Raw genomic sequence first — 24351 nt, forward strand, 5'->3', positions numbered from 1 at the left:
CCACAGCTCAGCCAAGCCTCTCTCAGCAGCCGAGTGTGCGTGTGAAAAGGGAGAGTGAGAGACGGGGACAAATGTCTCATCAACCTCCAACACATCCCACATCCTCAAGGCTTCTTCATGTAGGCCTTTGTGTAAGAGATCGGGCACAAAACCAGCGTGCAGTTGAAGCTCTACGAGGCTTCAGCGTCCTGAGACAATTAATCAAGTGGGCATAACATATTAGCTGAATGTGGATTTTGTAGCCCATCATTTTAATTAAATCACGAGGATGGATTGTTTTCAGGGCTGACGTGGAGGAGGAACAATTACAGGGACATAAGGGCATGATATAGTGAAGCTATCCTGTAACAAGGGACTCGGGTCAAAATGTCTTGGTAATGTCAAGGGTGATTACTATAAAGGCACAAAACTGCTCATGTTTTTACACACACACACTTACATATAGGCCAAACTGCAGGGAGAGAAATCAGATTTTGCACAAGTTAACCCAGTAACCAAAAGGACTCAAACACTCACATTTAGATTTTGCTTTATAAGCACGTGCTTGTAGACCATCACCATGACAGATGTGGCGTGGCAGTGCATGCATCAGGGAAAAAGATCTGCAAATATAGGGCACATGGATAAACATGCTGACTGCCACACTTGTATCACAAATATATTTGCAATGATGTCCAAATCCAAATCAGTCTTTTGCATGTTGACACTGCCCCCTGGTGTCTGGCAGAGAACGGTGCACCAATGTTAGATCGCACTGAACAAAGCATCAATGACTCCGACTGAGAAAAACTAATCTTCTGTCGTATGATATTTAATTTTACCTTGCAAAAGCAGAATGGAAAATAAAAGCACAGTTCCTCTTCAACAACACGGTTATGTACAAGTTGCAATAACACGTTTCCATTTTACAACACCGTCAAAATAAAAGTTTGAGGAGATGGGCAGTACACCTGTGCTATCCTACCTCCGCATGCCACGTCCACATATAATACTAGTTTCTTTATTAGCTTTGAGAAAAACATCATTTTGTAGTTCTTTCAGTTCAAGCAGTGAAAAGGTGCTCAGGTATGTTCAGTGACAGACAGGGAAGAACATTAATGGAGGATAACATCACCCGAGAGAAAAGTTATTTTCTCTACAACAGCAGATAATATTTCTCATTCATGGATGATAATATCATATCATTCATTTACAGTAAATTAAATACAAAGCTTTCCCCTCAAGTGTAACCCATAATTCTGACACTTCAGTAAAATGTAGCTTTGACTATCTATTAATTACATATTATGAAGTCTGATGGTTTCCCCGTATGAAAAACAAATAAACAAAACAAAAACCTTAAATACGTTCAAACTGTTTTAAGTGTTAAGTGAAATAAGTTTCCTAAACTTTATTTTGCAAATAAAATTAAAGTGCAAAGCCATTCTTTTTTTTTTTTAGGACTTTTCAAATGGGATTGGGGCCGATGTCAGGCTCCGGCTGTTCATCCATGTAGTAGGGATCTCCTTGATGGACTCTGTGATTGTGCACCCTCAGGTTTCCCCTGTGGGCGAATCTCTTCCCGCACTCTGCGCAGGCAAAGGGCCTCTTCCCCATGTGAACGTCCCGTTGGTGGGCTCTCAGGTTCCCGCTGCGGGCGAAACGTTTCCCACACTGAGCGCAGCCGAAAGGCCGCTCCCCTGTGTGTGTGCGAGTGTGCACGGTGAGCTCAGAGGGAGTGAGGAAGCTCTTGTCACAAAACTGACAGGGATGCAGTCTGACTCCTGTGTGGCGTAGAAGGTGTCTGCGCTGGTGGGAGGGGTAGGTGAAACACTTGGTGCAGTATGGGCAGGTGTAAGGCCGTCCGCTCCCTCCGCCGGGAGCCGCAGCGTGGCTCAGAGCGTTGGTGTGTCGCAGCGGGAGCGACTGTGAATTGGCCTGCGGTCGGAGAGGGTCTCTGCTGCCAAAGGTAGTGAGCCGCCGTGTGTGATTGATGGGGCCTCTCCCACCCCTGTCGTCTCTGGGTCTCCACTGGGATTCTCCAGAGGGGGCTTGGGGCTGAACCTGCCGGGCCCCCCTCTGCCCCCCGCCCTGGCCCTGCACAGAGTTCTGGTTGGAGTTGTGGTTTTCAGGCTCCTGGTCCAGGAAAGGGAAGGAGCTGTCGTCATCTTTGTTGCCGGCCTCGTCGGAGACAAAACCCGGTCGGAAGCAGGGCGTGTCTGCGCCGCTGCTGCTGCTAGCTGGACCGGAGCAGCTGGTGCCGTCCGTCTGCAGGTTCTCCAGACCGGACGCCCCACCTCGTGTGGCGGTTAACCCCGGTAACCACTCCCCTGGTTGAGCTAGGCTTGGGTCGGGCCTAGGGGAGCAACGTCCGCTCTGGGAGATTGAGAGGAAAGGGGTGGAGGCTTGATCCTGGAGAGATCTGTGGTCTGCACCGTCCTGATCCCAGTGAGACACTGCAGAGAAATCAGTGTGAAAAGGACAACTGAGGCACCTTCATCTCGCCATCTATAGTAAAACTCATTTCAACAACACATCATTGTTTATTAGTTGACTTATATTTTGTATTACGAATCGGAATCTGCAAAGTAGCCTAACTAGTAATTAGCAACTAGTATGGTCAAATAAATGTACTGGTTACCCTCTGAGATGTAGTGAACTAGAAGTATTAAGTTATATAAAGTGGAAATACAAAAAGTTAAATACAAGTATCTCAAACATATACTTAAGTGCAGTACTTGACTAGCCTAGATTGTCAACAAGAGCACAACGTTCTTCACCCCACTAGAGGGTCTGAGGTCCACCCAACATCCTGTGGGAAACAATGAATACCGTTGCACTCAAAAGAGTGCCAAGGCCATCTTGCTCTAGCATTGAAACGGCTGAATAGTCAATAGTGGGAGCAGAATATTATGGGTTCTTACATTTGGCCTTGGCTTGTGTGCCAGACATGGTCTCTGTCTGCCTCTGGTCCCCGGCAGCGAGGCTTCCGTCTGGGACTTGGACTGCGACGGACCCAAAGGAAGGTCGAGATCCAGCACGCTGTGGAGAATAAATAAAACAGGTCTGCAAGACGTACGAAAGCATACCCCGAAGCATGGCTCAATGTCACTTTGTACTGGAATAATAAAGGCTTTATTACTTCAGTGGTTACTGGACAGGGTCTGACCTCGTGTTTTACTGAAGGACCATTCTGGCCTGTGACCTCTTCTTTCAGCCCACTGAGGCTCTGCCTGAGTCCTTCTACTGGGGTTGAATGAGGAGACGTATCCTTTCCCACATGCAGTCCTGTGCAAGACACAAAAAAGTAGGTCAGTGTATCGGTGAAGCCTCTGGTGCGAGTTCAGCAGCCTAGTAATGACAAAAAACGTTGATAAGCAGGTACAGATAACATAGAATTGACCTGGACTACATCACTGTACTATATGTCCATCTTAGTACTCTTCTGACCTGAGTGAGTGAATTAACAGGTGAGCTGTACTACCTGCTCCTGCCACGGTCTGCTGCCTCAAGCTTCCCTCTCTGTCTCCGGGTGACATCTCCCCTTCCTCGCTCCCTCCTCCTCCTCCTGCACCCTTTGCCTTCTGCCTCCTCTCCACTTTCTCCAGCTTGCCTCTGAGGCTGGAGATCTGCTCCGTTTTCTGCGCTAGCTCCGCCTGCTGCTCACACAGGCTGCTCTCGAAGATCTTGGCGATCTCGCACACGGCGGCGGCCAGCAGCGAGTCCATGACGGTGGCCAGCTGCGCGTGGAAAGCGCTCCTCGCGGTCTCCATCGTCTTGTGCGTCAGCGAGGATGTTTTAAAGTCGACGACGACTGGCTGACCCTTACATCTGCGTGCTGCCATGAGTTGTTGCCATGTTAAGGAGCTAGGCCATAGCTAGGCCTAGCACTGAAGCTAACCGTGTAAGCTACATGCAATGGAGACGAGCCAACACGCAGGTCGACTAAGCCTCTTGGCGGGCCGGTGGTCAAATACAGTCACTGGCTGACATTTGATTCATGAAAGCGCTGTAGTCACGTTCAAAAGATGTGGCGACCCGTCGTCCAGCTAGCAGGTTGATGTCTGTTGATGTGACGATTGTTTGCAAGTCTCGCGATAAGATAGCTGAGGGGTTCGGGTACTGCAGACATCAGTGGAGTCAGAATAAATGTGTGGTGTTGAAAAGATGGACCTCATTCGTATTCCTCAAAAATCATGCAAGACAAAGTACAAAATTGGGATTTTATTTGGGGAAAATGTCAACTATGTTTAAGTCTAGCAACACTATTGTACTTTTAAAGAAAATAAAGAGTGGTAGGGTTGTAAGATCATCCCATGTGGATTCATGAAAACAACCAATACAAAATAAAACAACCTTTGGAACAGTTGAAACCGTAAAACATGGGCACTTTTGTTCTGGCATATTTAAGGACTCAAGCATCAGATGAAACAAAACAATTTTGAATGAAAGAAGTCCTCAACAATTTAATGTTTTCAGGTATTTGAAAAAGTAACAGAAGAGATTCTACAGGATGACAAATGACCAGAAAATAGTCAAAATTGCAAAGATGAGTCCGAACAGTTTGACTCCACAACCAAGCACACAACACACGGGTGATCTAAAAGATTGTTTTGAATTCTGTAAAAACCTGTAGACTTGACACCAAACAGCACTATCCGTAATTAAGGCAAACGGTAGAAAAATATGTACAGATGACAAAACATTTACTTTCAGTTTATACAAAAAAATAAGTTTGATGGATTGAAGGATATACCGTGTAATGTGAGACAACAGATTACAACAGCGTCTACCGAGGCCGTTCTTTCAGCTACAACACTGTCGTCAAAGAGCAGGTCTACTTTAAGGCAGTGTTGCATTCAATGACCTCGTTCAGTCGGGTATTCACTGAATTACGGTACCCAGAAACACTTTTTTTTTTCCATAAATGGTTTCTTAATCAGATCTCCTATTTTCACGTGTTTAGATAAAATATCCAGAATGTTACAAAATATTGGGCTAAATCTTAAAAAAATAAAACAAAGGTACTTGGTGATGGACTGGACCCCTCTACAGTATCGATGGACAGAGACACTGATGTTTTAATATCGGTGCTCTTACTTTAGATTGAAGTGACACAATAAATCATGTTAAACTTGGACGACACCAGATTTATTTTTTTAATACTAGTTTTACAGAGATAGGGAATACTGATGTGGTTTCAACAGCTTATTATATATATATATATATATATATATAAAAAAAAAAACCTTCATCAACCAGTAAGAGCATAAATGACAACATCCAGTGTTTCAATGTCCACAGACAAGTGATCCTAACTGTATACTGGCTTACTTATGGCAACGGACCATGTGGTTCCTGAGGCGTCCTTTTGTGAAGAAGCCCTTTCCGCAAATCTTGCAGAAATTAGGCCGATCTCTGTGACAGTTCGACACGTGCTTAATGTACTTTGTTTGCGAGGAGAATTTCCTCTCACACTTGGCACACTGGGTCACCGCGAGGGGACTGGGGCACCTCTTCCTGTGCATGCTTAGCTGCCCACGAGAACGAAACGTGGCAGGACACCGGTCACATTTGAGGGGCTTCTCACCCGTGTGCGTGCGAAAGTGTTCGATCAACAGGTATTTGTTTTTCGAGAGCTTCTGGCACAGCTCGCAGATGAAACCATCGGGGCAGCGGGTCCCCATGGTTTGCCATTCTGAAGTCTCCTCTGTGTCTGGATTGCGAGCTCTCCTTCTTTTTTGATGGTTGATCGCTCGACTTGCGGCTTTCCTCGGTGGCATCACATCCTCACCGGTACCGTCGGGCTCCTCGAAAGTCTGGGTCCAGGCCTGGTTTTCATTTGTCTCACTGATATTCATTTGGTCTTTGTGCATTCTCAACATGTGATTTTTGAGGGACTGGTTGACGCGGAATTTCTTTGGGCACTCGCTGCAAACGTATGGCCTCTCTCCAGTGTGAACACGCACGTGCTCTTTCAGCCTCCCACTGCTACGAAACATCTTGTTGCAATGCACACAGCAGTGCTTTTTGGGAGACTCATCTTTCTGGAGAGCCGACGCGCTGTGGTCCTTAGAGGAAGGTCTGCTTTCCTTCTCATCAATCACCTGTTTTTTGCTCGAGGCCGTCGGGGTTTCTTCATCACAGGACTCAGGTTTCAGAGGGTTTGTGGACTGAGCTTTTTTCTCCAACAATTTCTTGAGTTTACTGCAAAATGGTTTATGATACCGAAGAGCACTTGGAAAGGGGAACTCCTTTTTGCAACCTTTGCACTTCTTGTGTGATCGTACATGCACACTTCGGCCAAACATTGTATCAAATTCCTTCTTACAGAACTTGCACGAGTAGCTTTTTTCACTGTGACTTTTCACCGTTTCATTTTCTTGAGACTCAGCTGCTGCGATCTTTTTCCCCCCTCTTCTGCTCTTCATCGTACTGTCTTGCTCTTTTGCCGTTACGCGTCGCTTTCTTCTTCTAGGACCTGCACCGTCAGTATATTCCCGTTTGATGTCTTGGAGCAATTTCGTCATGTCGCTTCTCACCGGTGGTCGTCGAGTCATTTGTTCCTCGTGTGTGTCCCTCGCGTTTAATGAAGCACCTGTGAATGAAAAACAATTAAACTGTGACCCAGTAAAAAGCAGATGCGACATGAATTTAAGAACCAAACTGTCTGTTTGAACCGACCCTTTACATTCTGGATTACAGTACATTCAGCTTTGGATTTTACCTGAGAAGTTGCCAAAGACACTATTCTTATTTACAATGGGAGCCTTGGAAAAAAATAAAACTGCTTTCTTTGAATATGCGTAAATGAATGAATGTACAACGCAATGACAGAACTCATTCTTGACAATAATAAATAGAATTTGCAGCACAAAATAAAGAATGAAAGAATAAGATCACCTCTCCTGGATCTCCTGAGAACCTTTGTTTGCTGGTGGGTGCCAATGTCACAGTTAACAACCTGAAACAAACAACCCAAAGTTGGTTATCTTCAGTGATGCAAAGTATGAAGAAAAAAAGCTCCATGCAGAGCTGCATCTGCAATGAGAAATGACATGAACTTTGGATGTTCTGAGACTTTCAACCATGTTGCCGAAATGTGAAGTGGATATTGTAGCTCTTTATAACTCAGCGCAGCTGAGGAGAAGCTCAGGTAGACATGACTCTTCTATATCTTTACATAGCAAATCATTGTTTGCTGCTAACGCTCTGAATGTTAAATACAGCTCCCTAAGAATAAAATAAAAACATTTGAGTGTCACAGATGGGGTGTGTTGCCTAACTGAATGGCAGTGTTCCAGGTTTCCCGCTGGGCTACACACCTCTTGCTTGATGATCGGAATGGGCCAGAGAGCAATGGACAGCCGGCGCAGTCTCACACTGGGACAAAAGACTTCTTCTTGCTTGGTCACGGTCTCGCAGCCCAGGGGAGCACACCAGTCATCAGGTACTGCACAGACACACAAACATGGTCACGCTGTAAGACATGGAATGTTGGGATTCATTTGACTGAATGTTTAGACATGCGTGCAGTTAAAAAGGCTTTCTCTGTGCTACCGGACAGTTACCGTATTTCTCTGTATAATGTAGCTCCTACATATATGTTCTCTTGAGATGTCTTCCACGCAGCATATTGTGTCAAAGTGATTCACCTCATTTGAACGCTATACCTTCAAAATCAATCTCAGGAACGTCAGAAGTTAGTTCGGGGCCGCTCGGGACGTCTTCAGGCTCTCGTTTCCTGGTCTCCGTTCCTCTGCCGCCGCCGCGCTCAATCTCGGTCAGCTTGACCTCGGCTCTCTGCAACTTTATTTTAAGTTGGGCGACCTCCTCTCCTTTCTGCCCCAGCTCCATTTGATGGTCACGGAGACTGTTCTCGAAGAGCATCATTACTTCAAACACGGCTCTCCTCAGGACCGAGTCCATGCTCGTGGTCAGCTGGGCCCGGAACGCTCTGGTCAGAAAGTCAGACATCTTTGAAGATGGGTGGGAGGAGCTTACAGATGTTTTAGACCAAGGAGTACTGGTCCCTTCCCACCACCACGTGACCCTAAAGAAAGAGGTTAGAGATCAGTTTAGGTGTTTTGTGTGCCTAACCCTAACCCTAACCCAGGAAGAGGGATGCTCTCCTTTCCCATCAACCCACCTAACTGCCTCATAGCCTTCACATCGTTTCAAGCATATGACGATGGACCTCTGATGTTTTGACTTGAGGACAAAGTGGGTCATTCACCAGCAACAACACAGACGGTAAGACTGTTTGGACGTCAACAATCCCAAAGTGGCATTAGGCATGAGCATCGGGATTTAGCGCCAAGACGTGCCAGCCATTAAATGTGTACAGAACAACGTCACAATGAACAAAACCCCGGTAATGCTGGCTTCACAGCTAAATAACGAAACCTAGATGAATAACCTATACTCGTCTTTCTGAATCACATCACGGTTGACGTGCATTTAATAACAAACGTTTAATATATTTCGCTTTCGACGACAGCGCTTCCTGCTAACGTTACGCACACGCGATGACCATATTTAACACCAGGAGACATTGCGATGACAAAAACTGCAAACGTGGGTTGCAAGCTGAGAATATACGTTGTATGGAGTCTACATGGCGGGACACTGACCATCTATGCGACATGTATACTGACCGCTCGGCACGAGGAGAGCTGCCGTCCTTCTACGACGATTAACTTCGTCCGAACCACAGAAACTACACGAACAGTTCAACGAGTCCGTCCACATCTGGCACCGCAACGCGTTAGTCCGCCGCGTCTGTGTGCCGTTCGTTAGTCAACGTGTAGCAAACGTTAAAACTGTCCATACGCCATTTTCACCCGACATCCCCAAGAGGGAGGGAAAGGTTACGTCAGTACTACGTCACGGCTGCTGCACCGGTTGGCGTAACGTTATACTTGTTGTACACGAGACGAGTCAAAGAAGATTGTTGTTATTAAAATGACGGTCATTTAAGTGATACAAACAAGTTGTAATAGATTACTGTCAAGTTTAAGGAAACTGTTCCATTGAAATAACTGATAACAATACTTGTATATATTTTTCAATTAAGAATACATTGCTCTGTTTGTGACTTTTTAAATCACATGTTCATGGTGACAAGGTGGACACAAAACTACAATGACATGGTACTATGCAATCTGTGTTGTTCAGACAGGATTACAAAAGGTTTGCATGACTAATGCGTCCAACAGCTTGCTGATCATATTGCGTGCTCTGCTGCTAGAACTACTTTATGTCACACAATAACATGATTCATCCGCTCTGTTGTTTGATTGAAGCAATAAGATTAAAAAAGTTATGGCTTTTGTTTTGACTGATAAACCCCACTGTGTAAAAGTAACCTGTACAATATGAGAATACAAATATAACACAAAAAAGACATGGTGAAATGTCCCCCTTATCATAGGCATGCTAATGCATATGTGTTTGATGTTTTTACTGTAATTGTGCAATGTCAATGAAAAGAACACAATTCTGGCTTCCCCTCCAATAGCAAGAAATCAGTTATGCAAATAAATTTGAGTATTAAAATTAACATTCCCACACGAACACCAGGCAAACAATAGTTTCACAACATCGGCACACACTTGGTTCAATGTGGACAAGCAAAGGTCGATAGGTCATCAGTTGGGTCAGATAGTTTCAAGTAAGCGGCATAATTGACAGCTCTTTTTCACTCCTTTGGGCCAAAAGTAGGCTTTTCTGTAGGTAGGTTTCTCTATTTCATTCCTTTATCTTATTTTAAATAGTTCAGAGGCTCAGAGAGGTGGCAATGGTGAAGCCTGGTATCGTGCTTGTAGGCATTGAAAAAGGTCTATTATTTTTCACTGGGTGTTTTTCTGGAGTTGAATTTAATAAAAAAATATATATATTTTAGTGCGTCTTTGGCAGACAGACAATCACAGACAACAGAGATTCATTTATGGTCTGCATAGTTTTATTTATTGCAATTTCTGGAAAAAACTATCAGTGCTAGACTAAGTGGTCCAGCTAAGTGCTTATAAAATTGCCATACGGCACACTGGCCTTGCAATTACCAGGAATCTTTGCATCTTCACTTCACGGTCAGTTTTAACTATGCTCATACAAACAGGAAAATACTGGAATTATCTTCTTTTTCAGTGGGTTAACCTCCTTCTCAGCCAATGGTAGTGCTGTTCCGGGCCACATTGACTGCATCCACATCAAAGAAGTTAATGTAAATCCTGAAACAGACACAAAGAGAAATAGGTTAATGAACATTAATGAAGAGCAAGTTATGTGAGGCACAGGGGTATTTGAGTCGATGTGTTTCCATCACCATGTTGTACTTTATTTATCACATGATGTGCAGTACATACTGGTTGCTGTGTGTGTTTGCTATACCTGTCAGGAGAGACGCCCAGGTGTTTGTTGAGCAGTCCACACAGCAGCTTAGAGTATTGCTTGTTGTAATCACCGTCTATCTTGCCAATACTGTGGAGGGAGCAGACTGCGCAGGGGTCTCCCTTTCCTCCAAACATCATCATTTGGTCAGGGATGACATGCACAGCAACTTTCTGGAATATGCAAGCCAGAAAACGGAGGTCAGGACTTCTGAAATAGTGAAGTCCCACTGCAAACCCAACCTGAAGATGTATTTACTTTAACTCTACAATAGTATTTCCCTACAAAATGGTCTAAATGCTGATTAATATGATTCTGGTGGAGAGATGCTGAAATTATCTTGACATGTCTTGCCTAAAAAGAGCCAAATTTAACATTCATCAAACATACAACTTTTAGAATTAGCCTTTGATGAAGAATACACATTGTGGCCAGTCCAGACATACTAACCGAATGACACCTGGGTGTTACTTCAGCCCCCCTACTGTGCCACTGTGTGTCCTTCCTGCAGGTCTGCATGTGAATGCCCCTCTTCCTTTGTCATAATCTGCCATAACCTCTGTTTCCTAGTATTTACATACAGTCTGAACACCGCTCTCGCTCCCTGTCTTAAATGTCATATCGTCATTTGTTCGGAGTCAACCTACCGGCTCAGATCTGCTCTGTGTCGGTGAGGTCACCAGTTTGCCGGCATGCTATAATAAACTCACAACACCACAGCAACTTCTGAACTGGACTTGAATGATTTCTTCAACACCTTCAAAACTCACCATGTTAGAGAACTGCTTGCTAAAATCTCCCAATTACCAGAAACAGGCAGTGGCAGCTACGCCTGACTTCAAACCTATATTTGAAATATTTACTTTATGGGCAGTCTATTCCCTTTTATGTTGTATATGTCAGGAAACATGTGCCTATCAATGATACAAACTAAGTTTTGGTGGCAAAAAAAATACACGTTTAACTTTCTAAAATGATTTTGCATTGAGTCGTATTTTTAATAAACGTAATCAGCAGCAGTTTGTATGCCATGATAGAAGACATGCATTTAATCCGAGGGTTTATATTGTTACTGACGCTGCTGATCAATCATCTATTCATGCTATCTCTACAAATAACAGTCACGACGAAGTTTGCATAATAAGCTAGCTTCAGACATAGACTCATGCAATGTATCATCTCTACTTTTAGCTGCAGTTAAATGGACATCAGACTTCAGGAGTTGGTCTTATATCCGTCATCAGAAAAGGTTAACCTATCGAGCTGATTTATATTGGACATAGTGAAGGCAGATGCCCCTTTAGTTTCTTAGTGAACACATAGATCCTGCAGGGATCAGCGCGGCCCTGGCCCAACGTTACCTCTGCAGGTTTGCCCATAGCTTTGGCCAGCTCCTCGGTCACCTCAGACAGCAGAGCCGTCGGTACCTCGCCTTTGGCCACGTTGGTGTTCACCACGAACATCGGCATGATTGCTCCGTAAAAGTGTCGTCTCTCCCAGTTCTCTGCTGCCTACAGACGGAAGAAAATACTTTTCTTCCTCCCTTGTAGAGCGTGCCAACATGTGAAAAACGGACCACAGCGCCTCCATCCATCCTGGAAGACCCTTCTGTTGACACGCAAACGAAACGCCAACCATGTGGAAGATACGGGGTTTTTTTTGTGTGATTTCGTCATGAAATGACATCAAATTGACAACAAAATAATGATACAAACTGTGAAAGAAACTGTGCTAATAATAAAATACTTTTGGGTGTTTTCCAGAGTTGAATCTAATAAAAAATACTTTCCTTGTAGTTTGTCTTTCTCAGACACACAATCAAGGACAACAGAGACAAATTTATTTTCTGCAGAGTTTTCTTTATTGCATTTTAATGGAAAAAAAGGATCATTGCAAAGCTAACAGGCCCAACTAAGTGCTTATAAGATTGCCATATACGGCATATTGACCTTGCAATTACCAGGTGTCTTTGCATCTTGACTTCCCTGTCTGTTTTAACTGTGCTCATATATACAGTAAAGTACTGTAATTATCTTCTATTTCAGTGGGTTAACCTCCAGCTCAGCCAAAGGTAGAGTTGTTCCAGGCCACATTGGCTGCATCCACGTCAACGAATGTAATGTAAATCCTGAAATAGACACAAAAAGAAAGTTATGCGAGGCACAGGGGTATTTGAGTCGGTGTGCTTCCGTCACCATGTTGTACTTTATTTATCACATGATGTGCAGTACATACTGGTTGCTGTGTGTGTTTGCTATACCTGTCAGGAGAGACGCCCAGGTGTTTGTTGAGCAGTCCACACAGCAGCTTAGAGTATTGCTTGTTGTGCGAGCCGCTGATCTTGCCAATACTGTGGAGGGAGCAGACTGCGCAGGGGTCTCCCGTTCCTCCAAACATCATCATTTGGTCAGGGTTGATACGCACAGCAATGTACTGGTGACAGAGACACGAAACTGAGCTCAGCATTTTGGAAAGAGTTAAGTCATGAATTCAAATCCCAAAATCCCGCCCACTGCAACCCCGACCTGAAGATTCCAAAAATATATGGTGAAATTTCAAATTATTTTAATTTGACTGTTTAACCTACATTATAACTTCCCTACAAATGGAATCAGCCCTCAAAACCGCCATGTTACAGAACTGCTTGCTAAAATCCCCAAATCCACCGAAACAATACAGTCAGTGGTAGCTACGCCTGACTACAATTGAAACCTATATTTTAAATGTGTTCTTTATACGCAGTCCATTTCGTCTAATGTTGGATATCTATAAACCTGGGCCTAACAATGTGATAAACTGACATAGAGATCATCGGTACAACTCCGGTAGTTGCATAAGAAGCTAGCCTTAAGGTGTGAACACACCTTTACTCACGTAACGTACAATTTCTACTTTTAGCTGCAGTTAAATGGAAATCAGGTTGCAGGTGTTGGTCGTTTAAGCCCTCAGCAGAGAAGTTAATCTATCGATCTGACCCATAGAGGACAGAATGAAGGCAGATGCCCCTTTAGTTTCAAAGTGAACAGTGAACAGTGTTCACTGAACACAGAATCTAGATCCTGCAGGAATCAGCGTGCCAGTTACCCGTGCAGGTTTGCCCAAAGCTTTGGCCAGCTCCTCGGTCGCCTCGGACAGCAGAGCCGCGGATACCTCACTTTTGGCCACGTTTGTGTTCACCACGAACATCGGCATGATTACTCCTGTTTCAGTCTTCCTTTACTTAATTTACTGCGGATGCTGCGGATCTGCTCTCTGCCTCCTACAGACGGAAGAAAACACGCCTCTTCCTCGCGTGTAGAGCGTAAAAACGTCTCGTGACCTGACCACAGCGCCCCCATGCGTCCTGGATGACAAGTATGTTGACACGCTAAACAAAACGTCAACCAAGAGGAAGTATTTTTCTAGGATTATTATTTACTTTAAAAAAATAGAGATCACCACCACTGTTGACATCACACATTAAGTACAAAATAATGTAAACATTTTTTTTTTTTGGGGTGCGGTACTTCTAGAGTGTAGGATAATTACGGTAATGCGCACGCGCAGTGTTCTCAAGCATCATTGAGCAGTGCTGAAGGAGACGAGAAGGAGCAGAGGCGGTGAGAGAGAGAGAGGGAGAGTGGGCAGAAGTTAGATGGCGCCTTCCTTTGTCACCGTGTCTCCGTGCTTGTGAACGTCGACCAAGATTATCCGCGATCCGTGATATCACACAGCCTGTCGCCGTTTCACGTCTAGGTTAACTCCTCCGGATTTCATCCAAGGAACGGTTCGTATACGAAGCTAAATTAGCTGCTAGCACGATCACTTTCCATGCGGAGCTGCTCCTCTCCTTATCGAGCATTACTGTGTGTCGACTTACATTAACGCTGTGCAAGTTTACCAACAAGCTAACCGGGCACAGGTCGTGTATTTGGTATTCAACTGCTTGAATAAAGTGGCAGTACAGTCTTTAATTAAATGATAACAGAGGTGTTATAACGTTCACCGTAATGCTACTGTGTGTGATTAACTGTCACACTTAACTGACGATGGTATGTAGAGTGTGTAGCTGCTAACTAAGTTAATATTTGTAACATTAACTGACATTGGCGATAAGGATGCGATTGGCTATAACTTACGTCATGTATTAGAATCGACAGTGGGAAAGTTAGTGGGCAAACTCACGACATGTTATTGAACCCGTCACCAGGTTCCGATCCCGTGGGGGGAGCCACGATGATGGAGGAATCGGTGTCCACGTTTGAGACGCATCTGACGGCCGTCATGGACAGTCTGATCCGAGCCTCGGTCTGCGAGATCACCAAGCTCTTCCAGGACATGGTGAACGACTACCTGGTGGAGCTGTCGCTCAACAGGAAGGAGAACGACGCGCTCAAGCAGCGGCTGAGGCTCACCGAGACCAAGCTGAGGACCGAGCGCAAGTACGGGATGGGCTGGGCGGCCACCCGCCGCAACGCCGGACAGACGGCGGCGGAAGAAGGAGCTGGAGGGCGGCAGAAACGAAAAGTTGAGGGGGCCCGTAAGTATAGCTTGAGGATAGTTTTCTGCTTTACATTACCTTTCTGAAAGAGCTGACACATTTCAGTAGGATTGTGTGATGTGAGAAACAGGGTTCTTGCTATGCAGTCAGGGCTTATGTGAAGACGCACTTGTTTTGTTGGAAACCATCTGGCAAGAGCTGATCTCTCCCTCCCTCCTCTCTCCCTCCCTTCCTCCTCCGCCTCCTCTTCATGTGCCTCCCTCTGTCCTTCACCTCCCCCTCTCCTCTCTCTCTCCGCTGCATTCTGTCCCTCCCACTCCTCTGTGCTTTTGCTCACTCTCTCCCTCCCTCCCTTCCTGCGTTGCTCCTCCCTCCCCCCACCTCCTTCACTTCTCTCCGTCTCTCTCCCCTTACCGCTCCTCTCTCCTCCCCACCTTCGCCTCCTTCCTCTCTCCCTGCCCCCACCTCCTCCTGCTCTGTTCTCTCCTTCATCACGTTGCACACGCATACACTCCCGTTCCTCTCCACCACCACCATAATTACATACTCCCTCTCCACTCCACTTCTCCTCTCTCTCTGCTCTGTCTCTCTCTCCTATTTTCCTCCTCACCCCTGCTCTTTTTCCTTCAACACGTCCTCCCTTTCCTCTTCCTCCTCCTCTCCCCCGTTGCCCCCGCCAACTCCACTTCTCCCTCTCGTCTCTGTCTCTTGCTCTCCTCCTCCCTTTCATGTGTTTTTCTCTCCTTCCCGCTCTCTTGTCTGTCCTGCTACGCCCCCTCTCTCCCCACTCATTCATCATGCTCACTCCTCCTCCCCTTGCTCCTATTCCTCTCTCCCTTCCCCCCAAGCTCTTCTCCGCTCCTGTTCCCCTCTGCTTCTCCAACCCCCTCCTCCTTCTCATCTCCCACTTCTCCGCCCTCTTCTCTCCTCCAACTCTCTCCTGGCCTTCCAATCATCACCTCCCACTTCTCTCTCACTCCCTCATATTTCATTCTCTCTCCTTCCTGTCTCCCCCGTGCCCTCCCTCTCTCCTGCCCTCCTCCTCACGTTCTCCTTACTCGCTCACCTACCTCCCACCATTCGCTCATCTTCCTCTCTTCTCCACAGGAGGCAAGTCAAAGAAGGGCCCAGCAGCAGTCTATGGCAAAGGCTGGCCTGGAGGTGTGTGGGAGGAAGGAGGAGGTGGAGGAGGAGGAAGGGCAGGAGCTGTGGGGATGGTGGCAGGAGGAAGAGGAAAAGGAAGAGGGGGAAAGGAGGCCAGGGAGATGTACCTCATCCAGTTCCCCGGGGATGAAGAGGACGAGGGAGGGATGATGGAGGACGAGGAAGGGGAGGGCAGCCTCAGCGGTGAGGGGGAGGAGACTGCCAACATCAAAGAGGAGGTGAGGGAGACAGGCTTACTCACAGGAGGAGGAGGAGGAGGAGAAAGTGGCACAGCATCTCTGCACTGCTCAGCTGCTTCTTATATTATGAAATAGAAAGCTAACACACACAGAGAGAGAGTTGTGTTTTTCAGTCTTTCAATCACTGCAGAGATGTGGATGAAGGCTATTGATTTGATATTTAGCCTCCAGAGGAGCCCGTTGAGGAGGGCTCTCCACATCTCAAGTGCGGCAAGCTTTTAGGTAGAAATACTACTGTAGAGGTGAAAAGCTGTTTGCTATTCCACCACGTGACCAAGTGGCAGGGCACAGATCCACTCGTCACTTGTCTCCTGTACTTGAATATTCAAAAGCATGCAGAATGTGTTATTAGCCTCCCTGTGAAGTCATTACAAGGTGTTTTTGATGCCCGTACATAAATAAAACCAATCGTATAGCATTGTAAACATATGACTTGTCAGAAGGTTTAGCTATGATGAGTGTTGCATGAAAGTTTAGGAGCCATTTTGGAAAAAGCACTTACAAATGTAACTGCGTGTCTTCTACTACCTGGTAACTGAACTCTCTGTGCTTCTCAATGCAGTTTCCACAAACTGAGTGTTATCAACCCGCCTCTCTCCAGCTAATCAAGGAGGCTTTGAAGATGGACCCGCCCAGCCCGAACCTCCACACTTGCTCCAGAGCCCAAAGCAAAGGTAAGGAGCCCAGTACACACTGATTGAGGGAGGGGAAGTTAGTGAAATGTTCAGAGGGCGAATAGTTTGAAAGATGGTGGAAATGATTGCTCACGCCAGCTCTCTCTCCTCCCCCTCCCCCCTTTGTCTCTACTCAGGAGACCTGTCGGATCGTCCCTCGAGCCTTCACTCAGGAGAGGGAGAGGATGAGGACTGGGAGTCGGACTCAGCAGAGCCGTCGGAGGGGGGCATGACCGTGGATGAGCTGAGGGGTCTGGAGTCTGCACTGAAGGCCGAGAGAGGCCGCGAACAGGCCGCCCTGACGGCCTCCGAGCCGGTCAGCCCCGACTCGGAGGTAGAGCAAGGCAGCGAGAGCAGCCTGGCCCCCAAGTACATCGGTCTCGATGGAATGGAGCAGGACGAAGAGCTGGAGCCACCCACCCTGCAGAGAGAGGAGCAGATAGGGCAAGGACGGGCGAAAGACGCCGCGAGGGCCGGAGAGGAGCCGAGGTCACGAGAGCTACAAGAGGACGACTCGGCCGAGGTGGTGACCGGAGACGATGTGTCGGAGCAGGGAGAGTCGGCGCACCTGCCCCACCTGTGTGCTCCAGGGAGTGTCGGGGAGAGCGGAGGGGAAGAGGAGGGCGGCGCAGACTTGCTCCACTTCTGCCCACAGTGCGGCGGAGGCTTCACCTCACAGGCCGAGCTGGAGGAGCACCCTTGTCCACTGGGAGCCTCTGATTTACAGGACAGTGGAGAGGACATTCTTTACCCGTGCGCCCACTGTGGCAACACGTTCAGCCACGCCTGGGCCCTGAAGAACCACGAGTGCGCGTGTGCCGCCGAGAGGCCGCACTGCTGCGAGATCTGCGGCAAGCGCTTCACGCACTCGCGCTCGCTGGAGCGCCATCAGCTGGTGCACACGGGCGAGAGGCCGCACCGGTGCCCTCAGTGTGGACGCACCTTCAGTCGTCTGGGCAATTTGGAACGACACCAGCGGATTCACACCGGGGAGCGTCCGTACGGGTGTGAGGCGTGCGGGAAGCGGTTCAGTCGCGTGGAGTACCTAAAGAGACACCAACTCATACACAGCAGCGAGAAGGCGGCACTCCAGTGCTCCAACTGTGGAAGCGGCTTCAGTGATGTGGAGCAACTGAAAAACCACCAGTGTTTTTAAGAGACCCTCCTTCAAATGTCCGACAGAACTGGAAAGAAAAAGCGGGTTTTATAATTGAATGTGGTAGAATTCAGGTGATTAACGCCAACCGATGGTGGATGCTAATTATATTCTCAGCGATCTGGAGTTGCCTTTCGTACACGCTCTGACAGTCAAAACAACTTTTAAAATAAAGACGTACTGTGGACGTTTTTTGGAGAGTAAATAAAGAAGGCAAATGTCCAAAGTTGACAGGAAGTCAGTTGTACCTGGTGTTTCTCTATATTTAATTCTTCAGCCATTTTATGTTGAGGTGGTCTCATTTGTGTGTACAAAGCTTGTACTTATTTATTATGATCGAGTTGTACATCTTTGTCTTTTTTATCAATAAGTCACTCATGTTGCAACCGGTGCCCTTGTTATTTGCCAGACAATATAATTGACAGCTTGGTATTTTGTATGTTTGTGTTTTGGCCATATCAATAAGAAATAAATATTTCAATTTATCAGAAGGCCTTTCATCCATTGCAGTGTTTTATTGGAAAATCATGGAGTTAGTGAACATGCAAGATCATAATCATTTCCAACCAGCATGAGACAAGACAACATTTAACGTTTATTTAATAATTAAATCGTGAAGGAGTCGGTTTAAGGCTGAGTCTGACACTAGGACTGTACTTAGTGACCCATAAGAACCCTGGCTATGAAAGATGAACTGTGTGCAGGTAAGTTAACTGGAGCGCGTCACCCTTTATTACTCACAGCGCTCTTTAAACAGACTGATTTTTTTCACACATCCACACCCAGGTGCCTCCATTTGAGCCTTTCCACTGAGGGACAATGTTTGTCTTTGTAAAGTTGGCCTCACTGTCTTCAATTGTCTCCTGGTGCATGCTGGGATCGTCCTGACACACTGCCTGCTTTTCCTCACAGCCGAAGAGACTGGATTTGGGATTTTGGGATTCTAAACACAATAAAGAAGCGATACAGAAAACACAATACCACTTTAGCCTCTGTGTGTTATTAAGCTCCATTTTCTGGCCTGGCACACTGACTTTGTGGAGTCTTTGTACAGATTGGTCAAGCTAAATATAGGCTAACATGCTAATTAATTCGCTTTAGACTTTATCACTGGACAGAGCCAGGTTTACCGTACTGGGCTATGGAAAGGGAAAAGGGCTGAAAACCCGGTCAACAAAAGTATTCTTATCCTTCTTTTCAGTTTCGATGTCCAAACGATTTGTTTTCATGCTCAGTTGTGGTAGTTTATTCATTGTTTTTCAATAGTTTTGGCTACAATGGTGCCATTATATTTATTATACATCGTGTAAGAGTAAACATTTATGAACTATACTGCATTTTTATATCGACCCCATGAAGCAAAGCTGGATTACTAATCATGCAAAGTGAGCACCAGAATTCCAGTCGCCCCAAAGCTCCAAAATGTAAATGATTTAAATTAGTTTGTGGAAGATGCACCACTAAAACAATCAGCTGACATAATAAGGGACTTAGACTTGGTCCTGCATGACGCCCCGCCAGTCCAGAAAAAGGTTCCTGTGTGAGAATTGAGTTTCAAGACCTTATTTCTTTCAGTTTTGTGCATAAATGTAACATAGCCCTGAATACATTTATTTAAACTACCACACAGCCAGCCTGGAGCCATGTAGTCTTCCAACGCAGGCAAACTGTGCATCTAGCACAGATAGTGGGATAAATGGTTTATCCACACATACAGGGAAGTATGTCCCTGGAGTTCTAAGGTGACAACTAATCTAAAAAAAAAAATGATCTGGCAAAATCACATTCAACACAGTTTTTCCAAAAAGGTAATTACTGATCGAGCATGTCAGACAGTAATTTGTACTTCATACATCCTGTTGGCATACGCAGAGTACAAAATGTGAAATGTGCAACCATTTTATTTGTATGAACCAAGTACACAGAACAAGTATTCAAAAGAAAATCAATATTAATCAGAAGGCTCTTCACCCATTTGTTTCTTGTTTCATTAGTAAAATCATTTGGTTAGTTGTTACAGGATGACAATATATGTGTTTAAAATCTGACTCATTGGAAACATTCATTTCATGTCCTGATTAATCAAACGCTCATTCAGTAATTAAAGATGACAAGATGTGGTGAATACTGCAGTGCACACCAATAACAGTGAATGTTTGACTTAAGCAAGGAACTCAAGCGTTTAATCATTGCTCCTGACACTGTCCGTGAAACAGAGTGATGGTCATGGCCAGCCTCTGTTTCAAGATGCCCTCCAGAGTCTCTAAAGACATGCTCCTCACATCGTAGCCCCTCACCGAGGCTCTCGCCTTGACATTAACCGGCACGATCTCCTCTCCACTGTTGCGGTCATTCCTTCCCACTGCAGCATATGTGGGGAAAAAGGGCTCGACAGACTCAGGAAGGTCGGATCTGTAGGATGGGCAGCAGTAGGCGGACCACATGTACTCAGGAACAGACACCCTGTTGTTGATCGAGCGCGCTTCAGACTCATAAGGCATGGCTCCGGTGATCACATGCATCGACCCGTTGCAGAAGGCCTTGAATTTTCTTAAAACCTCATTCTCCAGACCATTCCACTTTCCAGAGTTGGAGCCCGCTCGCTGAGGGACAACGTTTGTCAGCGTGAAGGTGGCCTCCCGGTCTTGTTTTGTCTTCTGGTGCATGCTGGGATTGAGATGGCCCTTGGTGAAGTTGGAGTTCCTGTAGTCCTCAAACACCGCCTGGCTCTCAATCACATTCTGGTCCACGGGGGTATGGAAGGGTTGCATCTCTGAGCTGGCACAGGAAAACGCCAACTGAATGACAGCAAAAGAGAGAAGGATATATCACTTTTTTAGGATAATAATAGTTATATGTAATAGTTGTGTGTGTGACTGATGCACTCATGTAGTTTGAAAAAGAAAAATGAAAACAGAACTTGCGATTCCCACTTTCCTTTCTTACTTCTCCAAAGAAAAGATGGTGTGTGTGTGTGGAAGCATTTTTGTATTTCGCAGTTATTGCTTGAAGGTTCAAACTTAATTGCACCAATCACACATTGACCACAATACTTAAATTAAAGAGAAACTATGAGTGTTCTCCGTCATATAGTAGCCTTAAAACATAAACATGAATTCTAAATAGATCTACAGCGGAATGCCGATATTTTTTTGTATTTTTTGTACTATTTTTCCTGCTAATCTATTGAATCAAAGTGAAAACTCTGTTTCCACTTTATTAAGTACAGCCATCTTAAAGTAATGCAGCACAACACAACAGTCCTTCAACAAATTCTACCATGAAGGCTGTAATAATAAAGATTTTAGAGAGGTTTTGATTCAACTTTTAAAGATGTAGTTTTTGATGCAGTTTCTGTTATTTTGTCCACCCTCATTGATTTAAATGGAGTGGACAAAATAATAATACACATTATTTAATGCATATAAATGTACTAAACTGGGTGTATAATCAAAGCATGTGTAAACACTGAACAAAGTAACAGATTACAGTTAGTCATAAACAAAGTGTCTGCTCTTGAACACTGTTTTACTCACCTGAGGTTCAAACATCCAAGTAGATTTGGGCCGCTTGCCATCTGCAGGACCGAGTACGTACGCGGAGTAGAGTGGTGAACGACGCTGCCGGTGATACAGGCTGGCGAAGCGGTACTGGTTTTTGTGGCGCTGGCATATTGGCTGGTACCCTGCTGCACTGATGCCCTTTGGTGGAGTTTTATTGTAGAAGAAATCAAGGCACTGGGAGAAGTCGTTGCTGATCTCTCCAAGGACCAGGCCACCGAACCAGGGTAGGAGAAGAAGCAGAGCTCCCGTGGAGCATTGCAGCATCTTCTTTTGTGACATCCTTCACAGCAGAGCAGCAGGTCTGGGAAGAGATGCTCGCGGACACACACTCTGTTGACGGACTTCCTGCCAGACAAAGCTCCAGAGTTTAATAAAACCGATATCTCCTTTGTGTCCTTTCAGCGTCTGGAGTATCGGCGTTTGAGGGTTCCTCTTATATATATACTGAAAGCAGCAGTCCTTTGGGTGAGAGTAACCCACCCCCATACCCCTACCAAACTTCCCCTGCCAACAAGCAGTCAGGCGGCCTTCTGGGAAGCAATTGCACTGCATATTCTTTTTTTTCATTAGTCAGCTGAGGTGTTAATCATTTTGTTTCAAGTAGATTGAGGGGGAACTCCAAAATGTTAACTGAGCATCAAGACTGACCTTGTATGTTCTTGACGAGAATACATAAGCTTCTTAAATAGACATCTTCCACATCAAATGCTAGAAATAAAATTGTAAAAAGCTGACGCACTGGTGCAGTTTCTGGTTGATGCTGTCTGTGTTCCCTCCAGGACCAGGTTTTTATTGCTGAATATTTCAGCATTTTTCAGCCAAGCTGCCGTCCCCAGCTTTCTCACACCGTCTAAAAAGAGATGTTTGTGAGGTGCAAAAAGTCATTTTGATTCTTGCATTCATGTGGCATTGTCCTTAAAAGTTGTTTCTTATTATTTGATATCATGACACAAGCACAATCCTCTGGGCAAGTCAGCAAGTTTCATTTTCTGTCTCTCCAGTTTCTGTGTCGTTTTTTCTCTCATTGTGGGAACCACAAATGTTTTCCGGAAGATATACACACGCTTCATACAGTACTTCCATTGTTACTCAACTGTTAAGTTAAGTGGGGAAATCCTCAGTTTCTGTCCATCTGGTCCAATTTGTCATCAAAATGATATTATTAACAGTATTCAGCAATCGTTAGAAGGTAGAGAGGATGTAAATATGGAGGAAACCAGAGTGATGCACACTACAAATGAAGGCCAAGAGGTAGATTTGAGACCATGATGTTCACAGGGGTGGGTGGATCGAGACCTAAAGTACTGATATCACTGATACCAAGTCTTTGAGTATCAATACGAGCGATTTTCTGGACACATTTAGAAATTCTTAGCATAACAGTTGTAACATTTAGTTATACATATGTTGCCTGAGGAGAAATGACAGGATATGATCAAGGATGAAAGGAGTACAGACTGTATGCATCTTTAATTTTATCTTTGAGTTGTGGGCGCTACTGCTTGTTATGGCCATCTAGTGAGCACTCAGAGACATGACACTTGGAAGCAGCCTGACTGTCCAGGACACAGAAGATGTTCGTGGTCAGCTCAGTGAAGCTGGTTGGACTGTGAGTAATAATGCCGTGTTTACGGTCACTGGTGACGATCCGTAACCTGTGGACGACCTGGAACTACCACAGTTTCTGTTTCCACACAGAGTAGAGCTGCTACTTAGTAACAGTGATGAAATATTTGGGGGGGGGGGTTGAATCCTACATTTCATGTTGTAGCCTTAGATGTTTGTCTGTCTGTTATAAACAGACATCAGCTACCTGTTAGTGATGAGGATAAATACACCATGACAAATGAAGCCCTCATACAGAGACAGCATTGATCCTCTGCATGTAAAAACACACCTTAATGAGTCCTGGTGCGCATGAGAGACGTCTTTTAAATGCACCTGTTTTTTTTATATAATCTTTCAAGAGAAGACTATAAAAAAATAGACTTATGTAGAAAAAAAATGAAGATAAAAGACACTCCCCTGCTCACCCAAAAGCAGCGAAGACAAAAATGTGAATAGCTTCGCTCGTTCCCTTCCTGGTTTTTACTCTGTCAGCTAGTTTCCCTTCTTCTTCTTTGTTTTGTGTGTCTGACTCAGAGGCTGTAGGGTGTGTTTGGGAACCTAAACTAAACACCTGGCAACTTACCTGTTGAAGTAAGATTGTACTCTGCAGCTTCACTCTGAAGCACAATTAATGAGCCTTCATTACAGCGAACCGTTGTGCTCCTCTAATGCTACATGAGAGTTATTGTAACAAACACAGCAAGTGTACACAAGTAGCAAATAGCAACTTGAATACAAAGTGAGTGTGTGAGCCTATATGCAGACAGACAAAACGTTTGCAAAAATATAAGGGAATAGTGTTAGCCTACATTTAAGTGTAACGTTTATAGGGAGATTAAATAAATGATTCATAACTATGTTTTAATCAGTGTATAATCATCGGAAACTAAGAACAGGAGTGTTTTTGTGAGCTTAGAAAAAGGCATTTATATCTACTTAGGAGGAGATTCCTTAGGAGATTCCTTAGGATTCTACTTAGGAGTAGATTCCTTACTTAGGAGTAGATTCTTCTTCCTCGGAGTCCGCTGTGTTGCGCCTGTCCTGTCTGTCTGAGGTTTTACGTGTTTATCTTAGTTTGTTCTCGTAAACTTCTCTG

At 45.2% G+C, this 24351-nt stretch overlaps 5 protein-coding genes across 6 annotated transcripts; 1 reads left to right on the top strand and 4 right to left on the bottom strand.

Moving 5' to 3' along the window:
* Positions 1-4035, bottom strand: LOC306777836 (uncharacterized protein). The gene is made up of 4 exons (XM_079269138.1): positions 3464-4035; positions 3149-3267; positions 2904-3021; positions 1-2435 (listed from the first exon to the last, which is right to left on the bottom strand). Exons 1-4 carry the CDS (start codon positions 3822-3824, stop codon positions 1447-1449), a joined length of 1587 nt encoding a protein of 528 aa, XP_079125264.1. The 5' UTR covers positions 3825-4035; the 3' UTR covers positions 1-1446.
* A 397-nt stretch (positions 4036-4432) lies between these two features.
* On the bottom strand, positions 4433-8765 carry LOC306777794 (uncharacterized protein). Its single transcript, XM_079269081.1, has 5 exons — positions 8637-8765; positions 7653-8032; positions 7305-7432; positions 6883-6943; positions 4433-6577 (listed from the first exon to the last, which is right to left on the bottom strand). The coding sequence occupies exons 2-5, from the start codon at positions 7954-7956 to the stop codon at positions 5310-5312; spliced, it is 1761 nt and encodes a 586-aa protein (XP_079125207.1). The 5' UTR covers positions 7957-8032; positions 8637-8765; the 3' UTR covers positions 4433-5309.
* Positions 8766-9931: 1166 nt separating this feature from the next.
* On the bottom strand, positions 9932-11893 carry LOC306777453 (macrophage migration inhibitory factor-like). Of its 2 annotated transcripts, none has more exons than XM_079268575.1 (3): positions 11733-11893; positions 10445-10544; positions 9932-10211 (listed from the first exon to the last, which is right to left on the bottom strand). In XM_079268575.1, exons 1-3 carry the CDS (start codon positions 11838-11840, stop codon positions 10078-10080), a joined length of 342 nt encoding a protein of 113 aa, XP_079124701.1. In that variant the 5' UTR covers positions 11841-11893; the 3' UTR covers positions 9932-10077. The 2 variants fall into 2 exon arrangements, with proteins under 2 accessions (XP_079124701.1, XP_079124700.1); XM_079268574.1 differs by having other exon boundaries at positions 10372-10544.
* Positions 11894-12215: 322 nt separating this feature from the next.
* Positions 12216-13645, bottom strand: mif (macrophage migration inhibitory factor). Its single transcript, XM_079268576.1, has 3 exons — positions 13456-13645; positions 12632-12804; positions 12216-12499 (listed from the first exon to the last, which is right to left on the bottom strand). Exons 1-3 carry the CDS (start codon positions 13561-13563, stop codon positions 12433-12435), a joined length of 348 nt encoding a protein of 115 aa, XP_079124702.1. The 5' UTR covers positions 13564-13645; the 3' UTR covers positions 12216-12432.
* A 313-nt stretch (positions 13646-13958) lies between these two features.
* LOC306777136 (uncharacterized protein) lies at positions 13959-18532 on the top strand. The gene is made up of 5 exons (XM_079268122.1): positions 13959-14137; positions 14561-14890; positions 15959-16233; positions 16817-16928; positions 17066-18532. The coding sequence occupies exons 2-5, from the start codon at positions 14587-14589 to the stop codon at positions 18082-18084; spliced, it is 1710 nt and encodes a 569-aa protein (XP_079124248.1). The 5' UTR covers positions 13959-14137; positions 14561-14586; the 3' UTR covers positions 18085-18532.
* Positions 18533-24351: the final 5819 nt, after the last annotated feature.

This window comes from Melanostigma gelatinosum (assembly GCF_949748355.1).
Source record: "Melanostigma gelatinosum genome assembly, chromosome: 5".
Lineage (NCBI taxonomy): Eukaryota > Metazoa > Chordata > Actinopteri > Perciformes > Zoarcidae > Melanostigma > Melanostigma gelatinosum.

What these genes read in the sequence shown, in the direction of transcription:
- LOC306777136 (XM_079268122.1), top strand. Translation starts at nt 14,587, where the DNA reads ATGATGGAGGAATCGGTGTCCACGTTTGAGACGCATCTGACGGCCGTC. An exon ending in ACGAAAAGTTGAGGGGGCCC is followed by an intron (nt 14,891 to 15,958) that starts GTAAGTATAGCT and finishes TCTTCTCCACAG; the next exon opens with GAGGCAAGTCAAAGAAGGGC. An exon ending in CTGCCAACATCAAAGAGGAG is followed by an intron (nt 16,234 to 16,816) that starts GTGAGGGAGACA and finishes TTCTCAATGCAG; the next exon opens with TTTCCACAAACTGAGTGTTA.
- mif (XM_079268576.1), bottom strand. Translation starts at nt 13,563, where the DNA reads ATGCCGATGTTCGTGGTGAACACAAACGTGGCCAAAAGTGAGGTATCC. An exon ending in CTTTGGGCAAACCTGCACGG is followed by an intron (nt 12,805 to 13,455) that starts GTAACTGGCACG and finishes CTCTGTCACCAG; the next exon opens with TACATTGCTGTGCGTATCAA. An exon ending in CTGGGCGTCTCTCCTGACAG is followed by an intron (nt 12,500 to 12,631) that starts GTATAGCAAACA and finishes TGTCTATTTCAG; the next exon opens with GATTTACATTACATTCGTTG.
- LOC306777836 (XM_079269138.1), bottom strand. Translation starts at nt 3,824, where the DNA reads ATGGCAGCACGCAGATGTAAGGGTCAGCCAGTCGTCGTCGACTTTAAA. An exon ending in GCAGACCGTGGCAGGAGCAG is followed by an intron (nt 3,268 to 3,463) that starts GTAGTACAGCTC and finishes TGTCTTGCACAG; the next exon opens with GACTGCATGTGGGAAAGGAT. An exon ending in CACACAAGCCAAGGCCAAAT is followed by an intron (nt 2,436 to 2,903) that starts GTAAGAACCCAT and finishes ATTTCTCTGCAG; the next exon opens with TGTCTCACTGGGATCAGGAC.
- LOC306777794 (XM_079269081.1), bottom strand. Translation starts at nt 7,956, where the DNA reads ATGTCTGACTTTCTGACCAGAGCGTTCCGGGCCCAGCTGACCACGAGC. An exon ending in TCCTGAGATTGATTTTGAAG is followed by an intron (nt 7,433 to 7,652) that starts GTATAGCGTTCA and finishes GTGTCTGTGCAG; the next exon opens with TACCTGATGACTGGTGTGCT. An exon ending in TTCCGATCATCAAGCAAGAG is followed by an intron (nt 6,944 to 7,304) that starts GTGTGTAGCCCA and finishes TGTTTGTTTCAG; the next exon opens with GTTGTTAACTGTGACATTGG.
- LOC306777453 (XM_079268574.1), bottom strand. Translation starts at nt 11,840, where the DNA reads ATGCCGATGTTCGTGGTGAACACCAACGTGGCCAAAGGCGAGGTACCG. An exon ending in CTATGGGCAAACCTGCAGAG is followed by an intron (nt 10,545 to 11,732) that starts GTAACGTTGGGC and finishes TGCATATTCCAG; the next exon opens with AAAGTTGCTGTGCATGTCAT. An exon ending in CTGGGCGTCTCTCCTGACAG is followed by an intron (nt 10,212 to 10,371) that starts GTATAGCAAACA and finishes TGTCTGTTTCAG; the next exon opens with GATTTACATTAACTTCTTTG.